This window comes from Schistocerca piceifrons, chromosome 7 (assembly GCF_021461385.2).
Source record: "Schistocerca piceifrons isolate TAMUIC-IGC-003096 chromosome 7, iqSchPice1.1, whole genome shotgun sequence".
Taxonomy (NCBI): Eukaryota; Metazoa; Arthropoda; class Insecta; order Orthoptera; family Acrididae; genus Schistocerca; species Schistocerca piceifrons.
This window is the reverse complement of record NC_060144.1, coordinates 308,755,174-308,779,917: the sequence shown is the minus strand read 5'-3', so window position 1 is coordinate 308,779,917 and position 24,744 is coordinate 308,755,174. Positions and strand designations below refer to the sequence as shown.

The window sequence follows — 24,744 nt, the reverse complement described above, 5'->3', positions numbered from 1 at the left end:
CCTACGTAACGGTCATCTAAGCCAAACATTATGACTTTTCACTTAATAGCATTTTGGTCCAACTTTGGAAGACCATACAACAGTGAGTCTGCGTAAGGTATGGTTTCGGCACGTATTTGGTAGGTTTCTGCTGGTATGTGGCACCAGCTAGCTACACACACAGGTCAGACATTTACCCGTAAATTACGGGCTGCTGGATTGTGGTCGCTGAGCTACCACCCGACCCAATACTAACCCAAATGAGTTGCATTGGGTTCTGATCAGGCGAGTTTTATGACGAGGACATCAGTGTGAATTGACTACCATGCTCCACAACTATTTCATGTTCTGGGCATCCGCAGCTGTTGAAAGGCGTGATGTTAGGAAAAATTCCGCTAACAGTTGGTAAAATTGTTGTTTTTTTTGTTTTAGTATAAAAAGGAAAATTGACAGTTCATGTTGAATAACCAATTAGAATTAAAGCATTCTGGCTCATTTTGATTGTTTATGCGATTAGATATGGCATTAGTCCGTCATAATATCCTGTATTATTCTCGCTTGTTTAGATAGCTACTCAACGCTCCCAGTCATGAGTGTGTGACGTCACATTATCCACATGGATAGGCAGCAAGCTAGTCTCTCTTAGTCGTTCGTGTGGCCCGCTTTTGCTTTTTTCCCAGTGCCGGGTCGCCCGGCTGGCAGACCGGTAAGACGTGCCACCTGATACATTACATACAGTAATCTGCTTAGTACCGCGACCAATCATGTTGGCAGTGGCAATTCTCTGTCACCAATCCGGCCCTTCTAAAATTCTTAGCGTCCTCTGACTGTAAAACATTTATCGTTTTCCTTTTAGATGCAGGCAAATTTTTAAAACTTTGCTCTGCAATCACAAGTTTCACCTATCATCGGTTAGTCCTAAATGTATGGAGAAAATCTTTGTTACTTTTCATTCGCCAAGTATTGAGAAAATTCACTGAATAGTAAATTTCGACTAGGCGCGATGGATATACTTGTGACCTTTTAACGTTTGAGTATATTTGAGACATTTCTTCATTAATTTTAATATCTATAAAATATTGTGACACTGTAATTTGCGCGTTACCATGTTGGTTGCGCCTGATGATGCAGCTTTAGACGGCGAAACCGGTTGTTTTGCAATGATCAAAATTTTTAGGAGCTGTTAGCGGAATTCTACCTAACATCACACTGTAGTGCGATTCTGGCATGAAAACAGAAACCGTTATTGTACACTGTGTTATTGTTCGCTGTAAATTTTCTGAGTAATACTTAATATGTGTGAGTTTCGCTTAAGAGTGCTACAAGAAAACCGTAAGTAAAAGTTTTGTTCCAAATTATTACAAATTAAATAATTCCTCGTGTTTACATGTTACAGTAACGGTAACAGAATAATGCACCAGGTTCACACTTAGCAGACATAACTCAAAAATCTCAAAATATACTATTACGCACTAGAGTATGGGAGTGATTTCCCGATACGCGTTGTGCAAGAAATAAACAAAAGGAAATTGTAACTAGCCGCTGTAAAAGTTACTTCATAATCAGAAAACTCGTCTGACAACCAAATAAAACTTTGTCATTGCTAGAAACAGACTGGCAGCGTCAACATTTTAAAGTCATTGAATTTTCAATATTCTTAAATTGTGCCCTATTTTTCTTAACTTCTACACTATTAGTATCTGCACTCCCAGTTTATCCAGTTATGTATCTTGTAGCACATACTCTCTTTAACGTTCCTCTTGGGCTGGTAAAAGTTTTGGATATATGTTGTTTTCATCCTGCACTTTGTCCACTGAAATTTTATCATCAATCTGGAGCAACATTGCGTTTTACATATGTTCGAGTCATTGCCAGACGTGGAAGGGATAGACAAAGGTCCTTCCGACTGGATATTAGATCCCGGTCTTTTATGTTCGTGGTCTGACACGCACTCATTGAGTTACAGAACCATATAAAAATACAATATACAATCTCGAAAGAGGTACTGCATAATTGAAGCATAAAATCAGTTGACTGGTCTTTGTGTCTAGATTAGCTGAGTACTAAAGCTGGATGGAGAACTAAAGAAGTAAACAGAAGATTAACAATACCCTTGATTGCTTTTAGTAAACTGAATGGGTGCTTTAAAAATAAGCTTTCGGTATGTCTGAAACTGAAAGAGTGTATGTTACCAGTAATGACTAACAGTAGTGGGGCATGGACTTTTAATGGGAAAGCCGACCAAGGACTTTGCGTCCGACAGATAGCAGAAAGCTCACTCGGGTGGATGTCATAAGTATAGTTACTATGAAAATTAGATTAAAGCTGTGTGCCGGACCGAGACTTGAAGTCGGGAACTTTGCCTCTACTGACTGAGCTACCCAAGCACGACCAACGACTCGTCCTCACAGCTTTTCTTCCGCCAGTACCTCGTCTCCTGCCTTCCAAACTTCGCAGAAGTCCACCTGCGAAACTTGCGGGTCTAGCACTCCTGGAGAAAAAGATATTGCGGAAACATGGCTCAGCCTCAGTCTGAGGGATGTGTCCGGAAGCAAATTTTCACTCTGCAGCGGAGTGTGCGCTGATATGAAACTTCCTGGCAGATTAAAACTTGAGTACCGGACCGAGACGAACTCGCAACCTACACCTTCGGCTGTCAATTGCTCAATTGGTAGGAATATAGAATCTTCCTGTTGCCCTTCACCCACAGCTCGGAGGCTATCTTGCGGGAAAAGGGCAAACTGAGCTATGCTCGACAGATGCTTTCTAAATCCGTGCTGATTTGTGGACGCAAGTTTTTCTCTTTCTAGGAAATTTACTATATTCGACTCAGGATATGATCAAGAATGCTGCAGCAAACCGACATTAAGGATATTGTATACTTATATGGATATGGTGTCTGTTCTTTCGGACATGTCCGAAAGAACAGACACCATATCCAAATAAATATATAGTTCTGGCAATACCGGCCATGACCTTCTTCTTCTGTGGGGATGCACACACATTCCCCGATCTCTTACCGGACTTGGTAAGAATGTCTTCCACGAGTAATGAGTTTGTTGGGGTGGGGCACTATGAATGTAGTGTGTGTGGACATACAAGGTGAGAATGTGGGTCTCACGGGAGGCGAGCGCGAGATAATTCCTGCAGTCGCGCTATCCTCTGTGCCCTCGGTGGCTCAGATGGATGGAGCGTCTGCCATGTAAGCAGGAGATCCTGGGTTCGATTTCCGGTCGGGGCACACATTTTCACCTGTCCCCGTTTATATATATCAACGCCCGTCAGCAGCTGAAGGTATTAATATAATTCTAATTTCGTTAAGGATATTGGCCTGTGGTTTTGTGGGTCCGTATTTCTACCTTCTTATTTGTGAGAGTGACCTGCGCTATTTTCCAGTCCCTTGGGACTCTGCAGTGGGCGAGACGTAGATGATTAAGGCAGGGTTCTCATTCAAATGAGGGAAAAAATAGGCAAAGTTTGGAAATGTTTTTTAGGCAATGAAAAGACATACAAAGGATATTTTTAGGGATTATGGTTGACCTTACTTTGAACTTTATTTTAGATTTTCAGTACAAAAAAAGACAAAATTGCGCCCGTAATTATGGTTTGATCAAATCTGAAGTACGCAGACTACTTGGAGTGTAGACCTTCAGGAGTTATCTGAAATTTAAAAAAATGGATGGTTTGTTTCACTCTTTATTGCTTTATAAAAATAGTTAATATTAACAAATTTCATATATTATAGATATAAACTCCCAACAAAAGTGTTTACTTTTCGGGGGTCAAAGTTAGAAGTTAAACGATTGAACTGTTTTTATTTTATGCTGCACTCAGTTTTGAAAAATCGTTTCTCGAGAAAAAGTTCTTCAAAGTTTAGATAAAACTGTTATGTGTATTATTAGTTCAATTTGCATAAAAACTACGTGTTGTTATATAGTTCTGATGTTGCCGGACAGAAATCTGAAGTTAGATTTTCAAAATTCAAAATGGCTAATCAAATATGATGGACCAAAAATTACGTTCTGGCAAAAAGTTGACATAAAAGTGCGTTCGTTACTTATGTTTAGTCTGCAATTCCAGGACCATGTATCAGCCATCCCTCTAGCTAGAATTGTTCTTGGAGAGCAGTTCCCTCGTTCTCCTTGGTGAGAACAGCCGTCTGGCTGAGCTGTATATGCTGCGTTCGCCGCCCTGCACACGTTGTTCACCAGCTTTCTCGACGAATATCTTTGCATGCATTCTGTAATATAAATCATTGTTTGAACGTGCGCCATGGCACGACAAGTTCTGTGCCAGAGCCGTGCGTCTTAAGCTGAGCATGTCTCACGTAGGCCATGACACTGCTTCGAACAATGGGCGATAGAAACTTTTGTAACGCACGGATTAAAAAAATCTTCTAGACACATACCTTTCAAAAAATGCAATAAAAAGAAGTCAAATTTTCAATCATTTTGAATGAGAGCCTGGCCTTAATGCAAGGTAAATAAGGGGCCACTAACAAAGCGTACTCTCTGTAAAAGTGAACTGGGGTGCCCTGCTGACATGGCGACTTCTTTGGTTTGGCTGCTTCAGATGCTTTCCACCAACATTTAAATAAGATTTCTAAATAAGAAACGCGCTGCTTAATCTCTACTTGTACTGCTAATCACCTTGTGCGGTTGCGCGGAAATTCTAAACAGTAGCACACTTCATAGGAATTTAACGTTTGTTGCACGCCTCTTCTCGGCGTTGCAGTTGTAACTGCAACTCTTCAGCTTCGTTTCATCATTCGTGACTCACAGTAAGTATGCCAGTGGGGCTCAAGTAATATACATGGTGGTCCACCGATCGTGACCGGGCCAAATATCTCACGAAATAAGCGTCAAACGAAAAACTACAAAGAACGAAACTTGTCTAGCTTGAAGGGGGAAACCAGATGGCGCTATAGTTGGCCCGCTAGATGGCGCTGCCATAGGTCAAACGGACATCAACTGCGTTTTTTTTTTTTTAAATAGGAGCCACCATTGTTTATTACATATTCGTGGAGTACGTAAAGAAATATGAATGTTTTAGTTGGACCACTTTTTTCGCTTTGTGATAGATGGCGCTGTAATAGTCACAAATATATGGGTCACAATTTTAGACGAACAGTTGGTAACGGGTAGGTTTTTTAAAGTAAAATACAGAACGTAGGTACGTTTGAACATTTTATTTCGGTTGTTCCAATGTGATACATGTACCTTTGTGAACTTATTTCTGAGAACGCATGCTGTTACAGCTTGATTACCTGTAAATACCACATTAATGCAATAAATGCTCAAAATGATGTCTGCCAACCTCAATGCATTTGGCAATACGTGTAACTACATTCCTCTCAACAGCGAGTAGTTCGCCTTCCGTAATGTTCGCACATGCATTGACAATGCGGTGACGCATGTTGTCAGGCGTTGTCGGTGGATCACGATAGCAAATATCCTTCAAATTTCCCCACAGAAAGAAATCCGGGGACGTCACATCCGGTGAACGTGCGGGGGATGGTATGGTGCTTGGACGACCAATCCACCTGTCATGAAATATGCTATTCAATACCGCTTCAACCGCATGCGAGCTATGAGCCGAACATCCATTATGTTGGAAGTACATCGCCATTCTGTCATGCAGTGAAACATCTTGTAGTAACATCGGTAGAACATTACGTAGGAAATCAGCATACATTGCACCATTTAGATTGCCATCGATAAATTGGGGCCAATTATCCTTCCTCCCATAATGCCGCACCATACATTAACCCGCCAAGGTCGCTGATGTTCCGCTTGTCGCAGCCATCGTGGATTTTCCGTTGCCCAATAGTGCATATTATGCCGGTTTACGCTACCGCTGTTGGTGAATGACGCTTCGTCGCTAAATAGAACGCGTACAATAAATCTGTCATCGTCCTGTAATTTCTCTTGTGGCCAGTGGCAGAACTGTACACGACGTTCAAAGTCGTCGCCATGCAATTCCTGGTGCATAGAAATATGGTACGGGTGCAATCGATGTTAATGTAGCATTCTCGACACCGACGTTTTTGAGATTCCCAATTCTCGCGCAGTTTGTCTGCTACTGATGTGCGTTTCATTTGTTGCAGGTCGTGCTTGACGTTTCACATGTGGCTGAACACTTCCTGTTTGCTTAAATAACGTAACTATCCGGCGACCGGTCCTGACACCTGGATGATGTCGTCCAGGATACCGAGCAACATACATAGCACACTCCCGTTGGGCATTTTGATCACAATAGCCTTACATCAACACGATATCGGCCTTTTCCGCAATTGGTAAACGGTCCATTTTAACACGGGTAATTTATCACGAAGCAAATACCGTCTGCACTGGCGGAATGTTACGTGATACCACGTACTTATACGTTTGTGACTATTACAGCGCCATCTATCACATAGCGAAAGAAGTGGTCCCACTAAAACATTCATATTTCTTTACGTACTACATGAGTATGTAAAAAAAGATGGTGGTTCCTATTTAAAAAAACGCAGTTGAAATTCGTTTGACCTATGGCAGCGCCATCTAGCGGGTCAACCATAGCGCCATCTGGTTTCCCCCTTCAGGCTAGAAAAGTTTCGTTCTTTGTAGTTTTTTCGTTTGATGCTTATTTCGTGAGATATTTGGCCCGGTCACGATCAATGGACCACCATGTAGAAAGCAAATGACAATTAATCAGCTATGACGTACTTGCACGACACCGAAAACTGAGGTATGCGGAGCTGACACTCGGCGTCCCTCGTAGGACTACTGTCGGGCCCTTCAGGTGCGTCAGAACGGTGTTAGTGAGAGTGCGCCGGGCTGTGTTGAGCGCAGTGCGACTACAGTGGACGTCTTGTGTCTGTTGGCAGCCCACGCGCGACGCGACGGGCGCCGCCATCGCCGTGTTCACCGCGAGGAAGCACTACCCGCAGGAGTCGACGCACCAGACAACGCTGCAGGTAGGTACCGCGACGCCGCCGCCGCTGCTGCTGCGCATTCGACTTCCAGTTGTGGTATCTGGCGTGCAAATTTCAGCCTTTGTCGCCGATAAACATCAGTCAGCGTAGGTGCATGAACGAGGTAACTGCTGCGGAGGCCCATATGCAGCAACGTTCAGTGAATGGTCGTCGAATAATCAATCTTCGAGGCCCCTTGGTTTATCTGTGCGGTCATTTGCACAACAGCTGCACATCTGTTCACCCCTGTCAATGCCTGTCATCTATGGCCCATGGTGTACCACTGTCGTCTCAGTGCCAGTTTTGGATAGCACCATTTTGCCAAGAACGATACACTTTAAACAAGACGGCACGTGAACAGGCCAGACGATGTTGGCGAGCGGTTCTAGGCGCTTCAGTCTGGAACCGCGCGACCGCTACGGTCGCAGGTTCGAATCCTGCCTCGGGCATGGATGTGTGTGCTGTCCTTAGGTTTGTTAGGTTTAAGTAGTTCTAAGTTCTAGGGGACTGATGACCTCAGAAGTTTAAGTCTCATAGTGCTCAGATCCATTTGAACAATGTGAACAGTTTACAAACTTAGCTGTTCCGGAAATGCTTCCATCCCCAGCCAGAAAGCCAATGATCATGTCCATTCGTACGTCAGATAAATCATTCCGTTTCCACATTACGGAACCGACTGCACTATTTCCCGCGTCCCTCCGATACGCTTTGTATACTCTCCACTACTAATGCTGCTACCTGCCGAGTGCGAGTGTTTGTTGCACGTTTATGACCAACAATGGCGGTAATCACATTAATGAGACTTGCTACGTCGAGCTGTTGTCGTCATCACAGTCTTCCATATTGAGGTTGATAAGTCTGTAAATAGACTGAATCTCTGGGGGCGAAGCTGTGAGTGCGGCTGCTTAAAGAGATGCATGGGCCAATCAGACTCGCAGCAGTAGGTCATGTGATGTTAGCGTCCTCTGGAGGTCCGCCCCCGGTAGCTGAGTGGTCAGCGCGACGGAATGTCAATCCTAAGGGCTCGGTTCCCGGCTGGGTCGGAGATTTTTCTCCGCTCAGGGACTGAGTGTTGTGTTGTCCTAATCATCATTATTTCATCCCCATCGACGCGCAAGTCGCCGAAGTGGCGTCAAATCGAAAGACGGCACCAGGCGAACGGTCTACTCGAAGGGAGGCCGTAGTCACACCACATTATATTATTACAGCGTCCTCTGGTGGCGTATATTCGTGCCGCCTCCCATCAGAGAGAGCGACCAATGGAAGAGCGGCTTCGCCCAGCGGCACGCTGGCAACAGGTTTAAAAGTGCCGTCTCGCACGTCTCTGTGAGCGACTTGAAAACTATTGACAACTACAGAGTTTTTAGTTAGTGACTTTGGAGTGGTGAGAAGTGTAACATTCCAACTTACGTTGTCGACTCGTATTTAGACTGATTCATATTTTCAGCAGTGCAGAGAATTAATTTGGGTCCGCCAAAAAACGTTTCGGATTAAATCTGTGGGGATTTCAGTATCTGCTCCTGTGACGTTTTGGCTCCTTACAAGAATAATTTCCATGGCAGTTCCAAAAAAACACTGGCGTCATCTCGCCCAACTATGTATCACTATGAGGGCTCGATCACTTACCTGCAAAAGTTTTTAGACGGTAACTACCGCTCGCATTTGCCATTTAGTAGTGTGGACCAAACAGCAGATCTAAAAGAAACTGTAATTCCAGCTTTCACGGTCAGCCTTTACATCCTTGGTGGGTTTAGCGTGCGGATTTTCTTCCTTTATGTACGAGCTACTACGCTCTATGTTTGTTGCAACTGTTTCTCCTTTATTTTCTTCCACATTTCTCTCATCATTTCTCCATGTTTCTCTTTTCTGTCCCAGTGGCTCCAATCATCTTCTTCGGTATTTCATGAAAAGCTTTTGAATTGTGCAATTTCTTTGTGAGCGACAGTCGTTCCTCAGTATCTTGTGGAATAATTCGGAGTTCGTCTATGTCTCTTACAATTTAATCGCGCCATGTGTCACTCCTTTTTAATTATCCGAAATAAGTGAACAGCTTTTTTGTCGGTCTGTTGGGACTCATCTTTTAGATGTGACTACAGAAGGCTATACATGTTTTCCTAATTATGTCTGTAAGATTTTCAGTCTTGGTATACAAATTCACTATTTAACCTCTTCTGTATTGTTTGCTCTTTGGCTTGTCCCAATATTTTCTTTAGTACTTTTCTTTCTACGATTTCCAGTTCTTCAGTCATCGGCTTTTTCTTTAGAGTTAAACCTGATGTGCTTCTGGGCGAATTACTGTAGTGCGCTGTCTAAGCTTAGCATTGAGAGATATTGATTTCTTATTCTAGAAGGTGTAATGGGCATAAGTGCAGAAATTTCTGTTGGTGATGAGGACGGTGCATTTAACAACATTTTATTAGAATTTACCTCATATGCAGACTAAGAATTGTAGCCATTATAATTCGTATGTTTTTCGGTTGATTAGTACATCCAAGTACATGTGGCAAAAGCAAGCCATTACGTTTATTTTCCACTATGCAGCAGGGGCGTTGAACTATGGACGCGTGGACACAAAACGGCTAGTCTATACTAACAGGCTTAGTCCGCTTAGTGATGGAGTAAAACCATGCACAAAACATCACGTCGTAAAGTTTGTGACATATTTATGGGAAGTCTGTTGGATGCAGAGAAAAAAACATGCAACACACTGATGTGTGTACATATTAAGGCATCACATTAAAAATATCTGCACTTATACCCTGTATGCATCCTTATTGAGGTAATACGCTGTTTACACCTTATTAACTCGTGGTGTAATGGCTTCTTCCTCCGAAATTTTCTGTTCGGTTATTCGTCCTAGATATTTGAATGTGTTACTGTCAGATTTTCTGTACGTTGTTTCCTTTGTCTTGGGAGCTGCCTTAATGCTCGTCATAATTTTTTTTTACCTTATAGGTTTCAGGAGTAGTCTTATTTCGCCAGATATTGTTATTTAAGATACAGGTACACACGCTACATTAGTCTGAATTCAGTAAAAAATATAAAAAGTAATTCAACGTGATAATTATTCATCAAAATACGAGCCACAAAATTTTAACATTATATCCAACTGTATATGTACGTAACTAAACAGGAGATAAGATCCTCAAATCTGAAAGGTTGAAACGGCAAACACATTTGCGCGATTACGTATAAACAGTTCAGCTTCCTCAGCTTGTTCACGCTTTAAGGTCGTTAAACACTAATCTTCCTTCCTTCCTTCCCTTAAGTTTGAAAATTAACTGCTTCCTTTACCATCTCAGGATGTCTCCAGCTTTAGAAGACGAATCGTTGGGCACAGAATAATAGCTTAGACAATGGTCACCAAACATGGTCAGTTCATCCAGTATGCTGACAGACTTCAATTTTCTGGGCGAAACGTATGCAGCACGACACTGTGATACAGTCTTAATTTGTGTTTACAATACTAGATATTCACACATGTGACCTCCTGGCCGCTTGGCGTCTTAAATTAAGTACGTTCAATTTTAAATAATTGTAGGCCTACTTAGATTTTGAACCTAGATTTTGTACAAAATAGTGATGCGGCCCGCACTCACAATATTGTCAGTTATCCGGTCAAGTGTGACAAAAGTTTGATGACCTCTGCCTTAGACCATAGCTTAGTACCTGCATAACAAAAATAAGCAAGGATCTAACATAATCTCCTGCCAGCCAGGGTGGCCGAGCGGTTCTAGGCACTACAGTATGGAACCGCGCGACCGCTACAGTCGCAGGTTGGAATCCTGCCTCGGTCATGGATGTGTGTGATGTCCTTAGGTTAGTTAGGTTTAAATAGTTCTAAGTTCTAGGGGACTGATGACCTCTGAAGTTAAGTCCCATAGTGCTCAGAGCCATTTCAACGATAATCTCCTATTTACCATGATCTACTGCGATACTTGGACAGACACGTCATGTCATTAATGTAGAGAGCGTTGACGTTTGAGGTCCTAACACGATTGCCACAGTAAATAGCAGCTCCACTTACGTTGATGATGCTTCGAGACCACATCACATTTCGTTTTGTGCGTGACAGCCACTGCGTAGAAGGGGACTGTGTGGCTGTGGCAGGCGGGAAAGAGGACCTCCAGCTAAACGTGTGGGCCAGGCAGGAAGAGATAGCGAGCCGGAAGCTGCCTCTCACTCGAGTACATTCACCCGCACATACTCCCCGGCGACCTCGCATATCTACGGCACTGTGAGGACACTCTCACATAAGCTCAACGGACGAAAAATTAGTTACCTCAGTGCGCGCACACACAGATGGATCGCTAAGCCTTTAAGTTACGTCCACGCGATGCCTTTTTTGTGTTCAACTTTGCGCATGCGTATAACTTTCCAACGGCACAACTACAGACGACAGGCAGCTGGCGCCTATGTTTGTTTGATTGCGTGGTGTGTTGAGGATATGCTGCGAAGAGATTTATGTGCAGTAATCTCTATTGACTCCAAAGGAAGCACGCTTTAATTCATAGATTATTGAGGACAAAGAAAAGTCGTATGGATAGCCGCCGATAAAGATTATTTCGATAAAAATTTGAAATGTGATGCCCTGAGGTCAAGCACTAAATAAAAGGTCTCCGTACATATTACTGTAAAGAATAAGACCTCGTTTTTAAGTTTCGAAGTAGGAAAACTAATTTACGAAAAGTGAACATGAATACTGTGGCTGGATATTTGAATATTTATGCTGTGGCGAATTAATAGCGCAACAACTGAGGTGCCTGATCTCTGAATCTCTGAACAAATAAAATGTAGGGGGGTGGGAGTGGTATGTGTAGCTCCTCAGCAAAATATTAGAAATAGAAACCAAATACACCGACGATGCAAAAAAATCGGAAACACAACCTCCGTTGTGGTGGATTCTGACGTCTATGAAATCCGCAGATTTGTCGAGTCCGAGGTTGTTAATCTATATATCATAATCTTCCATTGTTTTAAGTTGTGTGAAGAATTTTTTTATAAAATAAAATTCAAATGACGGATTGAAAGTTAATGAACCTTCACATAATGACTAAGAATCACCCTAACTAATTTTCAGTCTCAGTAGTAATTACTGTACGCTTTGTTTAGATATGCGAAATAAATAGTTCAAACTGGTATATAAGTCGTCGGTTACTGGCTAACAGAAGTTACTGCCAGTGTTATCACAGCAGTTTTCGAAGCAGAAACTCTGAAGTCTCGCTGTGACGCCTTTTTTAAATTTGGAGATAGAACATGGCGTCACATTGTATTTCTCATATCTTTGTATTTAAATACTTCTTTACATGAAGCAGCTTTTACATTTTCTTTCTTTGTCGTCTTTTTATCACAATTAACGCAGCAAAAGTTCCCAAACAAAGATTAGGATCCGAAGCAGACTCCTTGCGCTGTAATGCAACGTGTGGAAACGAGAACGCCAGCGTACATGCGTTCTTTCCACAAATTTTTGTGCGTTCTCTTTTCTTCCCGTGCGCCTGCAATTGCGCACGATGAAAGAGGCATCGTGTGGACATACCTTTCCGGATGGAGCAGCGATGAAGTCACATGCTCAATCTTACGCGCACTGCCTCTACGTTAGCATAAGGCACTAGCGATCTGTAAGACGTTTATGTCTTAAACGGACATTGGAAGAAAACCTGAATCACTGTTATACGTAAATTAAAGGTGGAGAGGGAAGAAAGGAAAGGAGAGGGATCACTGCTATCAGTTGCATTGGGACATTACGCGGAACCGGCGGCGATGGGTGAAAATGTGTTCTGGACCGGGATTCGAACCCTGGATCTCCTGCTTACAAGGCAGGTGCGGTGACCACTGCACCATCCACGACACGGTGATGTCGCAACTGCACGGACTATCTCGGCTCGCCTTGCCTCACGGCCGATCCACACTCCCATTGAGTGCCACATATCCACAGTCTATTTCCTCCATATCCACTCTTCCGCGATTCTCACAGGAGGTCGGACGTATTTGTACATCCGCACTGAAGAAGATGGCTTCATTGCCCAGCCTATCAAATTACATGAATGTGTCATGTCTGTTCTTTTGGACATGTCCACACATTCATATAAGTGTGTGAATGTGCGGACGTGACAAAGTGGCAAAAAGGAGCAGTCGTGTTTTGCCGTGCCCATGACCATTTGGTGCGTGAAGTTGGTAGATTTGTTGCACCATTCTTGCACCAGTGCCTGTCGGAGCTCCTGAAGTGTCGTAGGGGTTTGAAGACGTGCAGCGATACGTCGACCGAGAGCATCCCAGACGTGCTCGACGGCGTTTAGGTCTGGAGAACAGGCAGGCCACTCCATTCGCCTGATATCTTTTGTTTCAAGGTACTCCTCCACGATGGCAGCTCGGTGGGGCTGTGCGTTATCGTCCATCAGGAGGAAGGTGGGACCCACTGCACCCCTGAAAAGGCGGACATATTGGTGCAAAATGATGTCCCAATACACCCGACCTGTTACAATTCCTATGTCGAAGACATGCAGGTAGTTACGTGCACCAATCATAATCCCACCCCACACCATCAAATCACGACCTCCATACAGGTCCCTTTCAAGGACATTAAAGTGTTGATATCTGGTTCCTGATTCACGCCAGACGAAAACCCTGCGAGAATCACTGTTCAGACTATACCTGGACTCGTCCGTGAACATAACCACTGTTCCAATGACCATGTACTGTGTTCTTGAACCAGGCTTTACAGGCTCTCCTGTGACCAGGAGTCAGTGGAATGCACCTTGCAGGTCCCCGGGCGAATAAACCATGTGTGGTGTCACCGCCAGACACCACACTTGCTAGGTGGTAGCCTTTTTTCGGCCGCGGTCCGTTAGTATACGTCGGACCCGCGTTTCGCCACTATCAGTGATTGCAGACCGAGCACCGCCACACGGCAGGCCTAGTCTAGAGAGACTCACTAGCACTCGCCCCAGTTGTACTCTGAGGAGAATCCGCACGCAATTGTGCAACTACGTCATCAACACACATTTTCTGTGAACGTTTGGGCAGGCATTGTTGGTGATGTCTTGATTGGGCCCCATGTTCTTCCACCTACGCTCAATGGAGCACGTTATCATGATTTCATACGGGATACTCTACCTGTGCTGCTAGAACATGTGCCTTTACAAGTACGACACAACATGTGGTTCATGCACGATGGAGCTCCTGCACATTTCAGTCGAAGTGTTCGTACGCTTCTCAACAACAGATTCGGTGACCGATGGATTGGTAGAGGCGGACCAATTCCATGGCCTCCACGCTCTCCTGACCTCAACTCTCTTGACTTTCATTTATGGGGGCATTTGAAAGCTCTTGTCTACGCAACCCCGGTACCAAATGTAGAGACTCTTCGTGCTCGTATTGTGGACGGCTGTGATACAATACGCCATTCTCCAGGGCTGCACCAGCGCATCGGGGATTCCATGCGACGGAGGGTGGATGCATGTATCCTCGCTAACGGAGGACATTTTGAACATTTCCTGTAACAAAGTATTTGAAGTCATGCTGGTACGTTCTGTTGCTGTGTGTTCCCATTCCATGATTAATATAATTTGAAGAGAAGTAATAAAATGAGCTCTAACATGGAAAGTAAGCGTTTCCAGACACATGTCCACATAACATAGTTTCTTTCTTTGTGTGTGAGAAATGTTTCCTGAAAGTTTGGCAGTACCTTTTTGTAACACCCTGTATATGTAGAGTATGTGTGTTCGTGTCTGCCGTGGTGGCGCTCAGGCGAAAAGATACGCCCGGAGGGTGGACCAATCCTCCTTTGGTGGCCAGTGAGACGGATGAAAGCAGACACGTGCGGGCACGGGTGCGGCCACGGGCAAACACGTGGCAGTGGCTTCTCATAAAGTGCGGCTTTGGCCCGCCGCCGCCATATTGCCCACTGTGCGCGCGGTACAGCTTCCGCGTTGGCGGAAACGTGGGAGCCAGAGGCCTCCGGTTGCCGGCTGCTGGTTGCTGGGGGTTGGGGGAGGACTGAAGAGACGCGACTGGCGTGGGCGGAGGGAAGACCGGCACGTGTCCGCCGCGACAACACTGCCGCTCACCGCAATAACACCGTGTGAACGTGGGCGCGATTAAATCAGCTTCTGCTGCTAACAAGGGTGCTGGTACTTCAGTGCTGTTGATTTCCCTGTTCTGTTTTACTTTATAAACCGTCTAATGACTACTGTAACAGATCCGTCAGCCTTTCAGACGTCGTTACCTGCAAACGCAGTTCAAATTACTATCGGGTCGTAATTTCTTCAGTGATGTAATTTTAATGCCTTTCTAGCAACGTTTTGATCTCGAAATCATTATCTGACAAGAAAGATGCTACGCCCAGAAGACATGGTCGAATATCAATGTAAGGTACTACACGTAGACACGATCTGCGGGTAAATGATTAGAGTTGCAATTCTCTTTGACAGAGCAGCCACCAGAATGTGTTGGTGTTGCAGCCTAGTGCAAGTCTTTTGAGTTGACGCCACTTCGGCGACCTGCATGTCGATGGGGATGATGATATGACGATGAAGACAACACAACACCCAGTCCCTGAGCGTAGAAAATCTCCAGCGCAGCCGGGAATCGAACCCGGGCCCCTTTGCATGTCATTCCGTCGCGCTGACCACTTTTTTTTTTGTTCGCTGCGTTTGGTCTTGGCGGACGTCACATGACATCCATTCAATTTAATCATTGATTCCTTTACTCAGTTTTTTTTATTGCAGAGGGCAGCCAGCCCTTTGACCGAACACGCTGAGCTACCGTGCCGGCTACCACTCAGCTATCGAGGTGGACATTATGAAACTGGATAGGATTGAAGATTACACATATCCATGAATGATTATGAAGATAAGTGCGAATAATACTTATTGAAATGCTGTGTACATGCTGCGGTGGGCAGAATAATGGCGAGGTTAATGACTGATCCACCTTACAAGAAGTGTTCAGAAAGTCCCTCACCCTTCTCAATGCACTTTTCATCGCATTGGAAGGTATGTTCTCTTGCTCATCGATCATCATGTCGGATGGCTTTAATGCGGGCACCAGCGTCGGTGATGCGAGACAAGTTCTTCTTCGTAGCTTACACATCTCCCTGTAACCAGCACCGTGAACAGTAGTCTAATGGTGTTACGTCGGGTGATCCTGCAGGCCACTTAATGAACCAGCCAAGGCCAATACACCGTTGAGGAAATGTGTTATTCACACACTGGAATACTCGTCTGTTACACTGAATCGGTGATCATCATGTTGCACGGACAGCTGCCGTCGTTTCTCTAATGTCACGTCTTCCAAATGTCCAGGTAGGTATTCTATCAGGAAAAGCGCGTTGCTACGGCTGTCATGCGATTTGGCAGGAACACAGGCCTTATCATCAGGTCATCAATCGTACCACACCAGACGTTTACTGAGAAACAAACCTGGAATCTTGTTTCCCTGTTGTCAAGTGGGTTCTCCGTCATCCATGCATAAGAATTGAGAGTATTCATGACGAGAATGGGTGTAAACGTAGCCTCAGCTATAAATAAAGTGTATTGCATGTCACTGTGTACAGGCAAGCATTCACAAAATTGTTGTCTGCTTACTGAGTCACCTGGATGCAGATGATGTACGGACTGCACTTGGAAGGAGTACATGCCTTCAGAACATAACGTAAGCCATACTCGCGTTTGTGGAATATAGAGCGGACGGCTAATACCGTTTACTGGTGATGGTTGGGACTCGGCTGTACCATAGCAGCGTTGTCTTCCCTTTCCTCAGCTAACTGGACGGCCTCACGTTCTGATGTAACGTGTTCCGGATTCACGTAATGTTTGAAAAAACCTTGGGAAATACCCTGGCGTCCGCAGCTCGTGGTCGTGCGCTAGCGTTCTCGCTTCCCACGCCCGGGTTCCCGGGTTCGATTCCCGGCGGGGTCAGGGATTTTCTCGGCCTCGTGATGACTGTGTGTTGTGTGCTGTCCTTAGGTTAGTTAGGTTTAATTAGTTCTAAGTTCTAGGGGACTGATGACCATAGATGTTAAGTCCCATAGTGCTCAGAGCCATTTGAGCCAAATACCCTGGCACACGGGGTTCGCCTCTGGTATTCTGTCACAGCCGCACAGACACTCCCATTACAGTACTCATACACCACGTGTGCGCATTCTGCATGGGTGAACATACGTGGCACGTTGGTATTCACGGACACGGTGGACTTCAACACTCAAGCACGACTCGCACACAGCCTCACGATTGTACACTGATCCAAACGACGATTGTATGCTTCCAGCTGTTGCCTCGGTACGACGTCAAAGTGCTGTCATCTGTTGGGAGATGTGTCCACAGCTCGTGGTCTAGCGGCTAGCGTTGCTGCCTCTGGATCACGGCGTCCCAGGTTCGGTTCCCGGCCGAGTTGGGGATTTTATCTGAGACTCGTTGTTTGTGTTGTCCTCGTCATTTCATAATCATTTATGGACGTAGCGAGACTGGACTGTGTAAATATTGGGACTTTATACGGGCGCTGATAACTGCGCAGTTGAGCGCCCCACAAATCAACCATCATCATCATCATCATCATCATCATCATCATCATCAGAGCAGAGAGAAAGATAAAGACTTTTGAAAATGAAGCCGGCCGCGGTGATCTCGCGGTTCTAGACGCGCAGCCCGGAACCGTGCGACTGCTACGGTCGCAGGTTCGAATCCTGCCTCGGGCATGTATGTTTGTGATGTCCTTAGGTTAGTTAGGTTTAAGTAGTTCTAAGTTCTAGGGGACTAATGACCACAGCAGTTGAGTCCCATAGTGCTCAGAGCCATTTGAACCATTTTTGAAAATGAAACCCCGTGGAACTTATTTGGACCAATTTCTGACGAAGAAGAATGGTGAAGAAGAAAGAAAAGGGAGCGCTGTAATGAACCATATAATGTTACAACAGATATGACGAAGAGACTGTGACGAGCCGACGACGTCTGTGGAAGAGAGGAGGGATTAAGATTGAGAGAAGCGTTGGAGAAGAAACACGGAGACCTTTAGGCAGACCGAAAATAAGATTGAGAGACCAAGTGGCCAAGGAACTTCAGAAACATAGAGCAAGGTAAGAAGATCCCAAGAACAGAACGCTGCGGAGGAGGTTATTTGGTGAGGCGAAAAACTGATCGCGATTTGTGGGGCCAGGAGAGTCAAAGCAAGTAAAACTAAAAATTACTAGATAAATTGAAGACCCTTCTGAGATTAAAACATAGGATGAACAAGTTGGTGGACGTTCTCCTAGCTTCTTCAACTCTTCACTAGTAAAAGTGAATGTAGATTGGAAGAATAAATTGGTGGTATCTAACAAAAAAAGTGAAATACCAAATGGCTGCAAAATGGATCGTCTCAGAGTTAATGTTCAAATGTTCAAATGTCTGTGAATTCCTAAGGGGCCAAACTGCTAAGGACATCGGTCCCTAGTCTTACTTAAACTTAGACTAACTTATGCTAAGAACAGCACACACACACACACACACACACACACACACACACACACACACACACACACACACACACACACGCCCGAGGAAGGACTCGAACCTCCGACGGTAGGAGCCGCACGAACCGTGGCAAGAAGTCTCAGACCGCGCGGCTACACCGCGCGACGACAATTAATGGTTTAGCATTCGTTGATAATTTGTAAATTTTGGCATACGGTGGACAGACATCACAAAATCAGATATAAATACTGTACTTAAACACAGCAGGAAAATCGGAGTACAAATCTCCTTCGGGAAAAAAACCACAGGTAAAGACAAACAACAAGAGTGCACCATCAAAATTAAGCACGGGGTATGGCTATGCCAGAAGGACTGGCAAATTCTAATATCTGTGTGTAATCATCTAACCTAATTAAGGGAGTAATCATCTAACCTAACTGAGAGGAAAAAGGGACTTAAGTGTGTATACTAAAAACTCGTTCCCTACACATGCAAAAATTCAGCGTTACAAGAGAGTGCTTTGTCCATATGCATCAGCAACAGTAATTCTTGTATCACGAAAAGAAAATGAAAGTATCTGCAAAAAGGAAAGAAAAATTGTGAGGAATATATTAGGGAATAGAAAGACAGCAGGAACATTTAAATTAAGAAATAACATAGAAGGTTACAACTACGTAGGGAAACTTACAGACGGAGTTGGAAAGACTAATGTACAATGGGCATGGCCAAAGAATGAGTCCGTGTAAACTGACAAGAAAATTGCACAGCAATTCGAAAATTTAAGAGCCAGACCGAATTCGGAAAGAAAGTGCATGAAGGCCTGGAAGAAGCTACCCAAATAGTCAAAAAATTGAAGACAGAACAAAATATAGTAACAAAATTAAGACCTGAGGAGTTTCCCAAGACAAAGCAGTTCCAAAAAAAGACCAGGTATATTAGTGCATTCCATTCACAAGACTGGACCAATGGTTTGGTAGAAATGACACAGGCTTTTCACCATCATGCCCAAAGTATTGAGTGACATTACAGCGTCTTTAAAGAGACTCACGTCAGATTTAGCAGTAAGAGTATCTGCAAAATTTCTCTTTCCACAGCAATCCGAAAATACGGCCGAGGCTTCTGTCTACGTTTGACTGTTTGGCTGTTTTTCTCGCAAATCGATTATTTTTTTTTAGCATCTGTCATTTGTCTTGAATAACGCAATATTTTTGCAGGCAACAAACACACACTTACTAATTAATAAATACCTTGTTCAGGCTTTCCAGAATAAGACTTAGGTTGCTGATATCTCTCCGATGTTCCTGCCTTTTTGGGACCCAATATATTGCAAGCCATGAAAATAGCAATGCCACGAAAAATTACACGTCACGATAACGCCATCTACATTCCGCATTTATGCTTCGTGTAAGAAGGAGAAACGAGTACCAGCACGTGTCGGAATTCAATGTTGTCCAGATCAGGGTCCATCGAGTCTGCTGTTTATCATTAGACGATATTGCTGCTCGCGCTGGTCCAGATGACACTACTGCAAAGCGAATACGGAATCATTGGATTCAGGAGGGCAATACTCACCGCCATGCAGGGTCACAATGGTCCCACGGTGCTAGAAGAAATTTGGAAATTTCTGGTAGGGTCTTATGGGACCAAACTGCTGAGGTTATCGGTTCCTAAGCTTAGACACTACTGAATCTAACTCGAACTAACTTACGCTAAGGACGACACACACACCCATGCCCGAGGGAGGATTCGAACACCAACGGGAGAAGCCGCGCGGACCTTGACACTACGCTACTAGAGCCAGAGGTCTAAGACATCATTGACCACTCTGCAGGATCGTACGGACACGTCATATACCGTGGGTCAGGTATTCACACGTACTTTACGACGACGTCTGAAGCACCACAGACTGTCATCACAGCGATCATTGTGGTACCTTCCATTGACGCGGTGCCAGAGAGTGGTGCGTCAGCTGGAGTGCAACCAGCAACATTGTTCGGTTCTGTGCACAGCACCATGATGGGTATATCCGTTTGTGGAGGTTCTGAGGAGAACAAACATTGCCAGACTGCATTCGTCACGTGGTGGGACGAAATTGTGAAGGCCCAGGGAACTGTCGTCTCTACAGGTTGAGAGTTCGGAGTGCGAGAGAGTGGTTTCGTGACTCAAGATTGGCTGTAAATACATTTATTGCAGAATTTATATAATGCAGATAGTTTCTCTGTGGCACTGAGTGAAGATGGCAAAAAGGCGCTTATGGCTGAATGTTGTTGACTCATACGTCCCAGAGGCATATTGGAGGTCAGGAACCGCACCTTCAACAGGGATAACTTTGTGCAGGATGCCGACTCTGAAGTCTGTAGGCACTGACTGTCCAGCCAGGAAGCTGCCTGCCATTGTGGCACGCTACGTTATTGCAGCACTTTCGAAGGCCTCGTAGTAACACCCAGGTCCACAGCCAACGAGATGACTGTACCATGCAGAAGTATGCCCTGGCCTCCCAACAACAGATGGCCAAGACTCCGGTAGCTTTTCACAGATACATTCACGGAGATCGTCTGGCCAGCAGCTAGTTGATCACCTTCGCAGAATGTTGGTCGTTCTTCACATCAGCGGCAGCAGTGGCATTCCACTGGGCTGGAGTGCATCGGGTGGGTTGGTGTCTTAATGTTGAAGTTACCAGATGAATATTAGGCAGCATATTGTGGAACAGCCTTGACATTTGTTGTAACTCACAAGACTGTCGCAACTAAACAGGCTAGAGGAGTATAGAATGGCCTCTGTGCTTCAGAAGTCCATGTATCGACTCTTGCTGATCACGTTGACGAGCTGTTGTGATGATATAATTTTGTTCCATTTTCTAAAGTTTTCAGCTCTTTACACTGTACTTCAGTGTCCCAGATGTGGCTTTCATCTCTTCACCATGGCGCTGTCTGCAATATCAGCGAGCTGAAAGTCGTTCTTGCGTTAGATTGACGTGTTGTTACGGCACCTTGCGGAGCTGTCAGAATGATGTTATGATGCCGTCATCATGCTGTGGTCGCACTCAGCACTCCTTGTTCGAGGGTGTTGTGGTAGTGCCCCTGTTGTGTGCCTCGCTAATTGCCGCACTGGCTTTTCTTCTTAATTACGTTCTGATTATGACACTCCGCTCGGACCTACCTTGTCTTGGCTCTGCACTTGCCAGGGAAGAAAATTCAAAAATATTATTTACTCAGAATTCCTTTCTGTGGTGCAACAGGTCTCAGAGGGTGTTCGGCTGTGGCCCCAGCTAGCACATACTACTCATATTTCGCGCATGGAAAACCCTGGTCATGGATTGCCAAGCGACAGGCGCATCACTGCTTGCGAGCCACTAAGGATTCGTGAACAATGCCATTGAGCTGACTCAGCATGAATTGGTGTAGCTGTATGTATCATCCGAGCTAAGTTTGAGTTGACAACCAGCCTGATCAAAGGTGCCCCCAATACTATGCCCAGGAAGTACGATTTCGTTATTTGCTATGCTTACTTGTATTGCAGTTTTAATGGTTAGCAGTGTACTTATTAAACTTCCTGGCAGATTAAAACTGTGTGCCGGACCGAGACTCGAACTCGCGACCTTCGCCTTTCGCGGGTAAATGCTCTACCATCTGAGCTACTCAAGCACGACTCACGCCCCGTGCTCACAGCTTTACTCCCGCCAGTACCTCGTCTCCTACTTTCCAAACTTCAAAGAAGCTCTCCTCCGAACCTTGCAGAACTAGCACTCCTGAAAGAAAGGATATTGCGGAGACATGGCCGAGCCACAGCCCGGGGGATGTTTCCAGAATGAGATTTTCACTCTGCAGCGGAGTGTGCGCTGATATGAAACATCATGGCAGATTAAAACTGTGTGCCGGATCGAGACTCGAACCATCTGGTAGGTACTGGCGGAAGTAAAGCTGTGAGGACGGGGCGTGAGTCATGCTTTGGTAGCTCAGATGGTAGAGCACTTGCCCGCGAAAGGCAAAGGTCCCGAGTTCGAGTCTCGTCGGTCCGACACACAGTTTTAATCTGCCAGGAAGTTTCATATCAGCGCATTCTCCGCTGCAGAGTGAAAATCTCATTCAGTGTATTCATTGTTCTTCAGACAAACATCTGGCTCATCCATTGCGCATATCACTGCCGACCTGCAGACCAAACAAGCGTGAGGGCTCTCCTGCAGCTACATAAGCGCACCTGGAATTGTCTTTGTCTCGCGAGACCTACATGTGTACTGTGCACACCAGTTGAAGTGCATAACAATGAAATGCTTTCTGTCGTTTTGAGACCTGCCCAAGTGGATTGCACTAGCAGGTGGAGCCCCATGGCTATGCCCAATTCGATAGATGGCCGCTGTGGCCGAGCGGTTCTAGGCGCTACAGTCCGGAACCGCGCTGCTGCTACGGTCGTAGTTTCGAATCCTGCCTCGGGCATGGATGTGTGTGATGTCCTTAGGTTAGTTAGGTTTAAGTAGTTCTAAGTCTAGGGGACTGATGACCTCAGATGTTAAGTCCCATAGTACTCCGAGCCATTTGAGCGAACCCAGTCCGATATCTCCCGGTTCTGTATTTTCACTCGTTCTGGTACAAAATACATATTTTATATTGAAGCTTTGCGCCAGTACTTCGATAATCTCTGGTGCCTAACCTGACATAGTACAGAGTAGAAGGGGATATGCACATACGCTCACAACGAGGGTTATAAATTGAGGATCGGTGAGCACTAACAGTATAAATTCCTTGATGTCGAATGATGTACGAGAGAGAGGACAAACATAGACTACTAGGTCATACAAGTAACTTGGAATTATACCATACACCTGAATGTGCCCCGTATATTTCGAGGCGCAACGACGTGGATGACGTAGACCTGCCATAATCCTGGAAAACGCATTGCTCATTAAAGGATGGAAGGGTCAGTGCCCTTTTGACGTCGAGGTCATAAGAGAAAAGTGCAGTGCTTTAACCGTTGCATCAACTCATTCAGTGTTACATAAGTGTTCTTGATCTGCCTATACAGGCTGGTCAGAAACGTGTCAAAGGGTTATAAGGGTGTTTCAGGGCAGGCTGTGCTGAGAAATAGTTGTTCAGGGAAAAAAATCGGTACGTTGCGCCGTTTCCGAGTTAATTAATATTGAAGTTGCGCGCGCTAATTCAAGAGGCCCCCCAGATACAATAGTGTCTGTTGTTTTCATAGAGTAAATGACAGCGCACGATACTGCTTAGCCTTTGGCTCGGGTTCGATCCTTACTACCGTCAATGCCCAAGTTTTGCATCGCTCTCTTGTCCGATTTTAGGAAACCAAACAAACTCTCTCTGGCGGCCCGCTTGAACCTGCGCTTGCAACGGCCTGATTGGCTAACTTCAGTGCTAATTAGCTCGGAAACGGCGCAACGTATCGAATTCTTTTCTCAAAAATTATTTCTGAGCTCAACCTTCCCTGCAACACTCTTACAAGCTTTTTACACTGTTTCTGACCACCCTGAATAATCCGTTATACGGTATGAGCGGAGATTGCTTTATGTACCTCTGCCACATTCTCATCCCCTTTCCTGTTCCAGTCGCAAATGGTCTGCGGGAAGAACTCCTTTGGTTGTCATCTGTCACAGCACAGCTGTACATTGGCGATATTCTACGGCTCGGATTGTTACGCTTCATGGCAAGTCATCTTGGACTTACATTTCAGCACGATAATGCCCGCCCGCACACAGCTAGGGTTTCTGCTGCTTGTCTTTGTGCTTTCCATACTCTACCTAGGCCGGCAAGGTTGCCGGATATCTCCCCAGTCGAGAAAGTTGCAGGAAGGCCTTCCAGCCAACTCGGGATTACGTCAATCTAACGCGATAGTTTGACAGAATTTGGCATGATGTCCCGCAGGAGGGCATCCAACAACTTTGTCAGTCAATGCTAAGCCGAATAACGAACACGTTATTGACTTGATCAGTTTCTGAAGCTGTTTCTCTTGAATAAATCATCAATTCTACCGATTTCCGTCCCATTCGGATAATTTCTACGTGGTGCGTCTTTCTTCCCCTTGTATTAAAGAGTATTGCCCCTCTCTTTCTGAACAGGCTGAACCAAACATTCAGCTGCTGACTTGCAGCACACCACCTCAGTCGTGGTAAAGCAGGTATATTCTTTTCGTCTTCCGATCATATTACTGGGGCCGATATGTTTACTGAGTTTCTGTACCGGACTGAGATGTTCCGATATCGTTCATGGATGTATCTGCCAGTTTTATATCGTACAGACACGCTCCGCACGTTTGATTTACGCCCGTATTAGTGTGTATTTACGATGAGGTCACACGCGAGCACTCAGCTGATTGTTTGCTTATGATCTTGTCTATAGACGCCCACCATCT

At 45.0% G+C, this 24,744-nt stretch overlaps 1 protein-coding gene and 1 non-coding gene across 3 annotated transcripts in view; one reads left to right on the top strand and one right to left on the bottom strand.

The window, feature by feature from the left end:
- The window catches only part of LOC124804697 (tyrosine-protein phosphatase non-receptor type 9), a 794,886-nt gene that overhangs the window by 358,997 nt on the left and 411,145 nt on the right, over nt 1–24,744 (top strand). For both annotated transcript variants that reach the window (XM_047264951.1, XM_047264952.1), the window contains exon 3: nt 6,848–6,937. In XM_047264951.1, the coding sequence (XP_047120907.1) occupies nt 6,848–6,937 (90 nt within the window). The remainder of the gene's footprint in view (nt 1–6,847; nt 6,938–24,744) is intronic.
- Nucleotides 12,708–12,782, bottom strand: Trnat-ugu. Its single transcript has one exon. It is a non-coding gene; the product is annotated as a tRNA-Thr (tRNA).